This window comes from Protomyctophum parallelum (assembly GCF_964188405.1).
Source record: "Protomyctophum parallelum genome assembly, chromosome: 12".
NCBI lineage: Eukaryota > Metazoa > Chordata > Actinopteri > Myctophiformes > Myctophidae > Protomyctophum > Protomyctophum parallelum.
Window position 1 is genome coordinate 40522604 of NC_139712.1, and position 12932 is coordinate 40535535.

Below are 12932 nucleotides of genomic sequence, written 5' to 3' on the forward strand. Positions count from 1 at the left end.
TGGTTAAAATTATGTAAATAATATTCATACTCAGCCAGGTAATAACCAAAAGTACAAAGAGTGATGCAAATTAGTCTTAACATGCTGCAAGCATACTGTGTTTTTCCATTTATGCATTTTTTTAATTTATTTTGAAGTAGCCTATCATGAAGTAGGCTACTACTAGTTTGCGAGAAACTGTAACTGCAGACAGACAGACAGACAGACAGACAGACAGACAGACAGACAGACAGACAGACTTGTGGATAGTCATTTTTGACTTAGACAAGTTGAAGGATATAATAGGCCTATACTGTACATTAGGTCGATGATGCCATTGGATGTCCAAATCATAGGCTACTGAGTAGTAGAAAATGGTTTGGAGTAGCCGCTACTACAAACCATTTTCCAAAGCAATTTTATTCTTGATCTTTTTTTTTGCTTCATTTTGGAGAAAATAATTGCCAGTGCGCTGCGGCAGCTGGTAATTCTGGGAAACCTTTTTTATATAGGCTATACTGTATTTTTTTTTGTATATTTACTACATGTATTTTTTTTAAATAAATGAGTGGCTAAATACATATTATACATTTAGTTAACCCCTGGTAGTTGGTACGTACTTACCTGTCCTAACCCTAAACCCGAGTATTGGGCCGGACCCCACGTTGAGAAGCAATGCCGACGCCCCATATAGGTATAGCCCCCTAAACCTCGCGTCACCCAGATAAGTACGCCTGGGACCGAGGCTACGCGTCACCAGGCTTTACAGTTTACGCCTCAAAATAGCCCCCTGATCACACTTGTCATTGTGTCATTGTTTAACAGATTTTTGTTTTTTCATGTTTATCACATTTTATGTCTTTTTTATTGTGTATTGTATGTGGAACATTTACATTGCCTGTTATTTCTTTCATTTTATTTAACAGAACTATTCATTATCATTGTCGATAATATTCTGATGTTGTCATACAAAAAATGCCTAATAAAAACAGTATTAAAAAAAAAAATAGCCCCCTGACGATGCGAGGATGATGGTGCGTTCCAGGAAGCGCGCCTCTGCCTCACAGAGGCGCGCTTCCAGGAACGCACCATCATCACCATCCCCACATCTCTCTCTCTCTCGGCTGAATTCAATCAGCTGACTACAACACACAGGCTAGTAGAATGGTATCTCCCTGTCTCCCGGATGGAACGCGCCACTGAAGCCGGCTGGCCGAGCGCTGACACTGGAGCAGGTTGCCTGCCTGGAGCGGTGCGGTCCACCTCCTCCTCTCCTCCCCGTGCTGGATGTCGGACTGACTGACACGTACCCCACCCCTCCACCCTTTCCCACAGCAGAGACTTCTTCTTCCTTCGCTATCGATATCGGGACGGGACGGAACGGAACGGGGGGCCGCCGGGACAATAACTATAAGGGGGTTAGCGTCTTTGCCATGGCTTCCAACTTCAACGACATAGTGAAACAGGGATACGTGAGGATACGGAGCAAGAAACTGGGGGTGAGTATTGTAACAGTAGAACTTGCTGTGTAGCGCGGATGGGGAGGAGGAGGAGGAGGAGGAGGAGGTAGAGGTACTAGGTATAGAGGAGGCGGTGGAGGGAGAGGAGGGGGGCTCTCCAGTTGTTTGCGGGTTTATAGCATCAGGGGCAAGCTGGATTAAAAAAGGGTCTCTATATTTGCCCCATAGGCGGCTGTCCTGTCCGGTTGCAGTGCATGGTCGCTTCCAGAGGAAAAACAGGATTAGAGAGTCTATTCTCCTGTAATGACTAGGTTTCACTTTACACGCAGTGCTGAAAACACTGTCTGTAAACACGTTCACATTTCGGTGAATTCAAGTTGCTTTGGCTTGTGTCTTGATGACAGCTACATCTTAAAAGGGGTTGTTTTGATAGGCTCTTGCCCCTGCGCACATTATTGCAGTACAGTATTTACGTCAACCGTTGTATTCATTTATAACAACTTTATTCCTCTCCTCAAAGTTTAAAAGGTTTACGTCTTTTTCCTGGTCATGTCTAAACAAGTAGACTATAATTACTTCGACCCGGCCTATGCTGGGTAATACATGTTGTTTGGGGCTATTATTATAGATAGCCAGGACAAGAAAACTGCAAATGGTTTGGAGTTTTTTGTGTGGAGTATTTGGCATGATGGCTTATTTTGTGTATCATTGGACATAGGCCTACTGTCAATGACTGTATTGCAATAACAGTGTATGAAATTATTACTTATAATCAGTCAGGCAAGACAACACATGAATGACCAGACTTGCTGGTCATTCATACTTAACTCTCATTCATCACTGAAGATACTGACATGCAACGTGTTTTGAATACGGTTTAGTATTTGATCTGTTAAATACCACAAAAGCTGCATTAACATTGAGATACAGTACAGGGAACTATAGCCTCCTCACCACATAATGGTCTATATTCAATTATGAGTGCCTTATTGTCTGACTCATGAAGCCATCTGCTTTTGTCCATCCTTCCAGCTCATTACACTGACAAGGCTAACAGAGCAGACTCGCTGCTGATGAGGTGTGATGATGGTGGCTAATGATGTCTGCTTTCTCATAGTCATATCATCACCTGGCTTCATCAACACCACTCTATTGTTGCTTTAACCCATTAAGACCTGAGGACGATTCTACAAATGCCTTCTAAACCCTAGCAATTTTCTGGAAAATACATGTGCTCAAACCTTTTTATGTGCAATACTCCCAAAATGATAGGCTATGCACTTGACTGACCCCCCCCCCCCACACACACACACAAACCTTTTCAGGTGCAGGACTCCCAAAACTATATGCTATGCACTTGACTCTGACCCCCCCCCCCCCCCCCCCATCCTAAAATATTTAGTTCCAGGGACGCGTAGAAGCAAAGATTTGAGTTAAAATGCTTGCTTAAAAATATAGTATTCAAAGATTTGCACACATTTTCAAGCCTTTTCTAAAGTTACAAGTAGCAGATCTAAGCACACAAGGTGAATTCACGTGCTATGGGCTTGTACAGTACTAGAGGTTCAGACTTAAAAAAGGAGATCTACAAGCTCACAAGATGAATTCACGTGCTATGAACTTAAAAATAATAATAGTAATACATAAATACATAAAACTCGGCTTCCCATCATGCACCTTTAGCCCAGCATGCCTTGCCAGTGTGTCGACTTTTAGCCGTTTTACGAGGCTGGTTTCTCACAATCTAGCATCCGAGTGAGTGAACAGAATGCAGACGTTCTGCGATCATTTCTGATATTAAATATTCAATATTAACGCTTCTGAAGAGAAATAGATGTAGAGGGAGTGAGTGAAATGGACACTTTCAGAAACGGAAGGAGGCACGACCGGAAACGGAAAATGCAGAACTTAAAGACGGAAACTACAGAAGTAATGTTGAAAACGCAGAGGTGAAGTGAGTGACGTCAGAGCAGAGTCGGCAACGGCAGTTCCCGATACTCTGCATAGTCGCATTACGTCGCAGTGTGTGACTTGGTGCCCTTTGCGACATGGTGACCTGTCCTCTTCCATCGCCAACTGGTCCTCTTCCGTCACTAACTGGTCTGGCCCCCAACTCAATTGTAAAGATATATATCATTATCTGCTATTTTAAAATGATTGTGATGCTATATTAACTACTTTAGCGGTCCACCAAGGACTCACTTTGAGAACCAATGTTGTATAGCTAAAATCTAAAATGACAGAAGCTTTCCTGGTTGTAATGGGTTAAGCATCATGGGGCACCTTTAGAGGATCAGGTCAGATCCCAATTTCAAAGAGCCCTCCTAGACCTAGACCACAGATTACCGACGTATATTTTGTCCAAGAATTCCAAAAGGTTTCTATTTCAAAAGAATGAACTCATAAAGAAATATATATAACAAAGTAAAAAATAAACACTGTAAAAAAAGAAGACAGAAACATCTGATCTACAAACTCACAATGCGCTGTAACCCTTTATAACCGGTTATTATAATTACAGATACCGAACCAATACATGGGTGGGGCTCTACTTAATAGACTGACGTTGGGGAAAATTAAACCTTGTGTCTGGACTTTTTGCACGACACTAGCAAATTAACCCATTTTGGGCAGGAACCCCTTTTGGTGTTTTAAACATTTTAGCTTTTGAAAAATATCAGATCTACAAGCTCATAGCGCACCACCGAGTGGCGCGCTACGAGCTTGTAGGTCTGCTATTTTTCAAATTTTATTTCAGAAAACTGGAGGATTTAGAAGATTTCGAGGTCAGGCCTAAATGGGTTAAAACACAAGGTGCCCTTCTGCCCCATATTCTAATTAGCTTGCTTGTATAAAGTTGGCTTGGTCTATTCCTCCCTCACATGCTATTAGCTGGATGCATTCAGATGTTGAGATAGAGGAGGAGAGCTTCAGCTTGTGTGTGTGCAGCGTACCCCATTACTAAGCGAGAGAGGACACACAGCACAGCGTTGGCTGTGCCGGAGGTATATGGACGTCTCATTGTCTAATCTCTGCCAATCTCTCTAGATCTCTTCATCCCTGCTGTTTAAGGCGCTGGAGAGAGAGAGTGAGAGAAAGAGGGGGGAAACAGTATGTTTATTGTGTCCTGCTTGGTTCGCCCACTCCCTCAGCCCTGCTGCCCATTTCATCATAGAAAAGCGGCACTTGTTCTGGCCTTGTGTCTGTGTATGTTGTCCAATCTCTGGGGGCCTCCATGTGATGGACGGTGGCCTCAGAGGACCCCGGTGTGTGTGTGGAGATATGGACAACAACATGGTTTTAGGCTGCAGTGTTGAAATCCAATCCCATTTCGGGATAGATTTTTTAAAATAATGGACCCGGTATTGGTCACATCGTCACAGTACGTCAGACATTTATGCTGCTTCAGAAGGTCCTGTTGGTACATTGTTGCAGTAAAATATAATTATTATCTCTTTATATATAATTATTCTCTGTTTTTGCACATAATTAATTGACTATCTTTCTGCTATACTGCCATGTTTATGAAGCTGTATTACAAATATCTCGGATATACACTACGTGCGATTCCAACTGCGATTCCAACCGGCAGATTCGTCACACTCGGTGGCAAACTGCAGCTGAAACTCTGGTGGAATTGATAGTTTGGAGTCAATGGAGCTGAGTAGACAAGCATATGAACAAACGCTTATTCATGAATGATTGAGACCATTGTAAAATAATCTCTTCTGGAAAATAATAATAACATATAACACTTCATTACCTGCTGTGTTGCTTTTTGAGTGTCATTTTAAGTATCTAAAGAGCACAAATTAAGTATCTGAACGTGATAAATATCGCAAGATTGTCCACCGTTTTTTCTGTCTGGCAACCAAATCTCGCGATACTTGCGAGACAGAAACGATACCTGCCGCTGTTTAGATGCCTCAATAAAATGATGTACTGTGACATCTGCTGGACAGGTAGTAGCGGACAGCCATGACAATAATGCATGCATTGATTTATTTTAGAACTATAATTAAACGCCTGTCTGGGACTATGTTTAACTGACACCTCTTTGAGCCAATCAAAGATGACTATTATCAATGGCCATGGTGACTATAATTTATTGTGGGGATATTTGTGCTGTCACATTATTTACACAATGACATTTTTGCGACCAAAGGTCGCAGTTAACCATGGAATGGTGCATTTCCTGTCCGTCAGTGTATCACTCAAAATCCCCATACATGGGAAAGCCCATGGTGCCCAGGTCTCGTGACGTCACGTGACATCATCAGTGATGAAGATCCCTGATAGTAAATGCGACCTGCTGTCGCAATTAAGCCCATATATGAAGATCCCTGATGACATCTATATCTACCTAACAGGCCAGAAAATTAAGGCCTGGCCCTACCTGGGCCCTCATCAAACCCTGTACACTCAAGACACTGCCCCCGCTGTCACCCTTAGATCTCCATATACTGTATGGAGCTGACCTGTTCTGACATTCCATATGTTGATCTGACCTCATCAAACCCTGTACACTCAAGACACTCCATATGTGGCCAGTACAGAATTCATTCCATATGTTGATCTGACCCCCCATTCAAAAGCGCCAGCGCTTGCCCAGCAGTTCGCTGTCACCCAGGCGGATAGGTTGATCTGACCCCCATGCCAAAGGACCAGCGCTCGCCCATACTCTGCTGTCACCCAGGCGGATGCATGCACGTGACCTCACCCTTTGGGGCAAGGTCGCCTCTCGCCCTCAGGCATCTTACTGGTTAGTATAAAAAGGTGTAATGTTCACTGTTCAGTAATTATAACAGAGGAAAGATTTCTTTCATCTTTTCCAGCCCTTCCCAAAATTGAAATGAGAGCAGACTCGATGCCATCAACATTTTATGGCATCGGTGTAGACTCAATTCAAATGCCAAAAAAATGATGAGTTGACACAATATTAGGCAGGGGGTGGAAAGATACAGCAGAGTTTTGGCAGGGAAGCATAAAGGACCAACATAGCCACATTCATACCCAGTAGAGCTGGGCAATATATCGATAATTATAAATGTAGAGACATTCACTTTTCAGCTGTCTTCTTCAGGAGCCTGGTGCTCTCAGTAATGGACAAATAGATCAATAACACCACTCTGACACCGCACTGTATAAGGACTAACGCCTGAGATTTATACTTAGTTCGGTGATGGACTGGTGACCAAAAATACTAAATAGCAGATCTACAAGCTCACAACACGGCACAATGCGCTGTGAACTGGTCAACTATTTTAGATATAGAACTCCAAGAAAGACATTGGAGCACACCAATCTTCTTCTTCTTTTAATCAGCAAAGAACACTGCAAATTGTTTTGTGATGTCTTCATCAGAGAATAAAAAAACTAAAGAAATTATATTAGATAAAAAGTCAAACCAATAACATTGATATCCTCATTAGCCTGATATGAGACTTGATATTACTTTTTACCAGAAAACAGACTACCCAATTTTCTCTGCTTTATTAGTCAATGTTTTGGTCGAACATGGGTCTTTATCATTATGGTCCTGATGAAGGTCCTTGACCTAAACTTGATTAAAAAGTATTCCACTCTGCAGTCTTTTGTGAATGTTTTGAAAGGGGATTTTCTTCCCATTCACAGCACCACAAACAATGTTATGAGTGTGCATGTTGATCTCTCCATGATACTACATATTTCTGGGATTTATTTTGGTCTTACACATCATGTTCTCATTTTAGTTTCGATTGTGCCTATACTTCGACTTCGTTGTGCGGCGGCGGTGCCGCACACCCAAAATAGCCGCTCTACAAGCTCACAATGCATCACCTGCGACACATTGTGAGCTTGTAGATCCTATAATTCTGTGTGTGCGCACTGTGCACGCCTGCACGGTCACGCGCTCAGTTAAGAAAATGTTAATGCAGATGCGCTGATGACGCCGGCCAGGTTCAGACTCAGAGCCTCAGTGGGGCGAGAGCCGACAGGGGAATTGTTTTAACATGCAGTACAGTTCAGGATGGAGAGGACACTTTTCTCCCCCTTTCATAAGCATGAGATGAACAACAGAACAAGCTCATGATTTCAGCAGTAGGAGTAGGAGAGCAGGTACCTGAATGCTTTTTTTCTCCTTTTTTGGGGAAAGGGGGGGAGTGACCCGCCCCGCCCGCTGCGCGATAATTGCCCTGAAAATCTTGACCCGTCCGCCCGCCCCACGGGACAACCCGCGGGACCTGCGGGCAACGGGCTGGCCCGTGCACCACTACAAGGCGTTCTATCACAGTTGACCTCCTAAACCTCAGTCTAGATACTACAGTATAATGCTTTGCCATTTTAAGATGTTTCATATGTCTTATTCATTCATTCATTCATTCATTGTCGATTATGAAATAATACAGTTGAGTGATTCCCTCTGCGTGCTTTGAATAGCAACGGCTACAACAACAAACAGCTTCGACCAAACTCATCAGTGTCAGTCAATATGATTGGCTCATTTTCAAACCCCATCATGTGTGAAGGTTAGGCTGCGAGCGGTCACGTCGCTACTCTTGCCGAATAGCCAAAACACCCACCCACCCCTCTTCATGGCCCCAGTTAGGTTTCCAAGAACTCTTGTGGTGGTGGTGGTGGCGGCGGCGTGTTGTTGTGATTGTATTTCCACCTCTACACATGGATGGATGTGATTTATCTGCTTTGTCCGGTGCCTTTTGTCGCTTTGTTGTCTGAAGAGGCTGCAGTGTAATGACCTCGAATGCACAAGTGGTTCTTTCTTTCCCCCTGCGCTCTGTAATCCTCCCTCTGTTCTTCCTGTTCTCCCACTTCTCACCTCCACTCTCAAACTTCTTAGTCTCTCTCTCCCACGTTTTTCTCTTATCTTTCCAGTTTACCATTCACCTCCCCCTCTCTCCCCCCTCTCTCCTTTCTTCGGTCTCTCTCTCACCTTTATGTCCTTCACTGGTTTGCAGACAGCTGAGAGAGAGCACAAGTGCATCCTATTCATCACCCCTACACTGCACCCTCTACTATAACCCCTACGTGCAGTAACCCCCCCCCCCACACACACACACACACTCACACTCTCACACACACACACACACACACACACACACACACACACACACACACACACACACACACACACACACACACACACACACACACACACACACACACAGTCGGTCGGTCGGTCGGTCCAACATCGAAACAGCACAAATGCACCGACAAATAAGCAAACAGTCTGCTGGCAGAGAACTGTGTGTTTGAATCCTCAATTAATTCCTCTAATCCCTTGGCTTTGTACTGTATGCCATTATAATATTGTTCGTCTCCTCGCTAAAAAATCCTGATTAACCGGCCATTAAACCGGCCTCCCTTACAGATGAAAAATACAGTGAACCAAGGCCGCAGTCTCCACAGCTAGCTGTGTTTACCTCCCACTATCTGGACTTTGAGACACGTGACCCTGGGACCCAGATCCGGGAGGGCCGCTCAGGATACGCAGACATAAACAATGAACTAACGAGACATTTCACACACATTTCGCACCACACGCCGCCTTCACCCTATCCACCCCCCAACCCCCACCTGCGCTGTTCCGGTTGTGCTACACCTTTTCCTACGCGCACGCAGCCCCTCCATCCAGAGGGGTGGCGTGCGTGTAGTGGTTTTTTTGTTGCCCAGACCTACAACCCGCCCTGCCCCCCACCCAAGTGATTCTGTGCCTGCACGATACAATGACAATTGTAATGTGATGTGATGTATGCCCCCCACCCCCCCTCCCTCTCTGTCAACACCCCCACCCAAACCCTGCCTCCCTCCCCGCATCCTCCCATATCTTTCTTTTTTTTCCTGCAAGGAAGAAACTAGTGGCGGCGCACTCACGTGCAGCGGCTCAGTGCACTCTTTGTACACCCTTCATTTCATTGTCTAAGTATTTGTATACTCTGTGCAGTGACAATAAATTGAATCTAATCTAATAATCTACTGAGTCAAGACAAACTGTACATGCTCATGGGAGACATGGATAGACCACATTGTAGTCTGTGGGATCACTGGGATGTGTGTGTAGGGGGTTACTAGTGAATTGCCGGTGTATGAAGATGTGTATATAAGTGTATATAATCTACAAGCAAGCTTGTAACTTAATAAAGTTTGTTTTGTTTTGTTGTAAAGCGACTTTGAGTACCAAGAGAAGTGCTATATAAATTGCATGTATTATTATTAATACTATTATTATAGATTAACTATTTTGGGGCGAAGAGATTTGAGGTACAGTAGAATGTATTCCAAGTATAGGTGATGCAGGATATTGCCAGGATATGCGCGTGGCCCTGCCTTCCTTTCAGTGGGCGGAAGAAAAAAAATTGGCCGATGCTATCAGAAGGATTGACTGTCTTGAAAAGCTGAATAACATGACCTTTGAGTAATTCGCGTGGCGGTCTCTCCATCTAGGATCGTGTTTTGCTGCTTTAGGTCACCGAGGTAAATAGAAAAGGTCAGCCGTTGAATATTTTTTATTTCTGTCTTTTCTCTGGAGCTTTTAAAGCCCAAAACTGAATTACATCTACTGAAGGTTTGCTGCGGGTAAATCCTCCTGCCTTGACAGACCAGTCAGTCAGTCTACCCATGTGCCTACTGTACATGGCCTTCCTTAGGCTCAGTGATGTGGGCCAATTTAGACAAATTATTGTCATGAAATGAAATTAATTATTTAACAGAGGTTCCTTGCATATTTCTGTTAATTGATTGTGCTGGCTGTACTTTTAAGATTATTTATACGCCATAGCTTAATGGTGTCGCTCACCAAAAAGGACAGGTCTACAAGTTATCAGTGCGATGATAGCTTATCTTTTCCTTTTGGAATGCGCCACCGTCTTACTACAGAGTAGTACGTTGTGAGAACTTTTTTCTCTCTGCTTTGCAGAATGATAATACTGGATCCCTAATCAGCATTGCTTGTTTCATTATTGGCATCTACCCAGTGGGGGCTTGTTATTATAATGTGCTGACATTATCAGGTAAGCCATCCATCCATCAGCGATCAAACGAGTATCGTAAACACACACTTTCTTGATTACCCAACATGTGTTCATTGACTGTTTGCTTGTAGCACAACAACATATACAATAGAGGGTATGCACGTGACATCATCATCAAACACGGAAGTTATGCGGGGCCGGGGCGCATACTTTCTGGCCTTGACAGCCCTTACATCCAAACAGAAAAGTCCTATCTGATTGCATTAAACAACGTTAAACAATGTTAAACTCACTTTGCCTGTCGCTCACTCGATTTGCCACTCACATTATGCATGTGCATACCCTCTATAGACAGAGCCCTCTCCTCTCCCCTTCCTCTCCTTTGGGCTTTTCAAGTGTGTAAATGGACTTGGCTATGAAGCGTGCGTAACTGCATATATAGCACACATTGTTTTTAAAGTCATACCGGCATGTTGACGCTCTCTCCTCGTAAAACAAATAAAAACAAGCCACCTTTCATTTCAACATTACGTTTCAGCATCAATTTATTCATTAACAAACAGACTCCTCTCTAATTCATTAGTGTGCACACAGCCTCTCTCACGCAGCTGATGGAGTTCAAGGTTGTTGTTGTCACAGCTCGCCTATCAAATCAAGTAGATACCCTAAACCCAAATAATAGTTACTTCAATGAATAGCAATAAAGGGCCGAAAGGGCCTTTCTGTGTGTTTGCATGTCCCCTAGCGTAGGTACCCTCACAAAAAACATGCAGTAATCCTGGTCTCTAAACTACCTCTCCCTGGCCAGCCTGATGGAGGGGAAAGGAACTGGTCGCAATAACGTGTTCCTTCCACGCACTATGTCCGGCCGGGGAAACTCCCCCCTGTCAGATGAAAAGAAGCAGCTTGGACTCCTCATGCATAGAAGGAAGCATGAGGTCAGTCCGCTGCCCCCCAGGTTGGCAGAGGAAGTGTAGCGCCTAGGATTACATTAGATAATTGACACTGGGTGAAAAAATGGGTTGCAAAATCGTGGGATAAAAATGATATATTATATAAAAATCACTGAACTGAGTGGTGCAACTCCCCCCCCCCCCCCCCCCCCCCTCTCTCTCATTAGCAGGTACAGTACAGCACTATCTCTCTCTCTGTTTCTGGCACAACAGCGCCCCTACTGGTACTAATAGTCATATTCGTGCTCATTAACGTCACATACATACAGTAGGCGTCACATAGGCGGACACGGACATTGCTGTTCCTTGGAGTTGTTGCACCACTCAAAAAAAAAGAATAGCAATGAAAAGTACACTCCTCTGAGAGCAGGTCTCCGCCAGGCCGTGTTATCTACCCAGCGCCCGCAAACTTTGGAAGGCAGATACATCTTGATCACTTAAACACGGAGATAATGTATATCCAATGTGAGTTGGATATACGGGGACAAATGCAGATTTTGCTGTTTTTTGCGGTTATAGATTAGATACTGTAATTAGTAAGGTGTGCAGGGTCTGTTAATCTGTAACCCCTGCATACCTGTCTGTGCACTCCATCTGTTTGTGTGTGACGTGTGTGTGTAATAAAATGAGCTATAATCTGACGAATGGACATAATCAGTCAAGCTTTTCATACGGAAGGCTTTAGGCAGCTCGGCTACATTAAGGACATTTCAGACAATTTACAATTTAGGCATTTAGCAGACGCTCTTAATCGAGAGCGATTGATACATTAAGCAAGAACAAAAAAGCCTGGCAATACATCATATACAGTACATACAAAGTAGTTACCATGAATCATACGTAATTTAAGAACGTAACAGTGGAATACTATATAATGAAACTATGCATATTAAACATATAGTGCTATGTAGACTGGGCTCTGAACTCAGACACTGTCTATAAAAAGACACAGAGCAGGCTCTTCTTTCTGAGGAGGCTCAGATCCTTTGAGGTGTGCAGCACAATGCTGTACATGTTCTACCAGTCAGCAGTGGCAAGTGTCCTGTTCTACGCTGCAGTCTGCTGGGGAGGCAGTGTGATGCACAAGGATGCCAAGCGTCTAAACAAACTGGTGAAGAAGGCTGGCTCAGTACTGGGGGAGAGGCCGGACTCACTGGAGTCTGTTGTGGAGAGATGCACACAAAATAAGATGCGGGCCATAATGGACAATGTGAGTCATCCTCTCCACAAACTCTTGGCAGACCAGAAAAGTGGTCACAAGAACCTGTTTCGTTCTGTGACATGTAAGAACAAACGATTCAAGAGCACTTTTGTACCAGGCTCTTTAACTCCACATGCTAGGCGTATGAACTGGACTATTATCTTTCTAGCTTTTAGTTATTTATGGGTCTATACATGCAATATTTAGTGACACCTTTTAAATTATTTTTCATGCTTGTTCATGAGCTGTGGGACCATTTGAATTTCCCCTCGGGGATCAATAAAGTATCTATCTATCTATCTATCTATAAAATGCTCATTTTCCACACACGCACGCACGCACGCACTTCTTCCCACTGCACACATTGGTC

The 12932-nt window shown here is 43.8% G+C and overlaps 1 protein-coding gene across 2 annotated transcripts in view; it reads left to right on the top strand.

Annotated features, from left to right (window-relative positions):
- Window positions 1-1178: 1178 nt before the first annotated feature.
- Window positions 1179-12932, top strand: part of dok6 (docking protein 6) — an 89537-nt gene continuing 77783 nt past the window's right edge. For both annotated transcript variants that reach the window (XM_083777978.1, XM_083777979.1), the window contains exon 1: window positions 1179-1478. In XM_083777978.1, coding sequence (XP_083634104.1) covers window positions 1413-1478 — 66 coding nt within the window. In that variant the 5' untranslated portion in view covers window positions 1179-1412. The remainder of the gene's footprint in view (window positions 1479-12932) is intronic.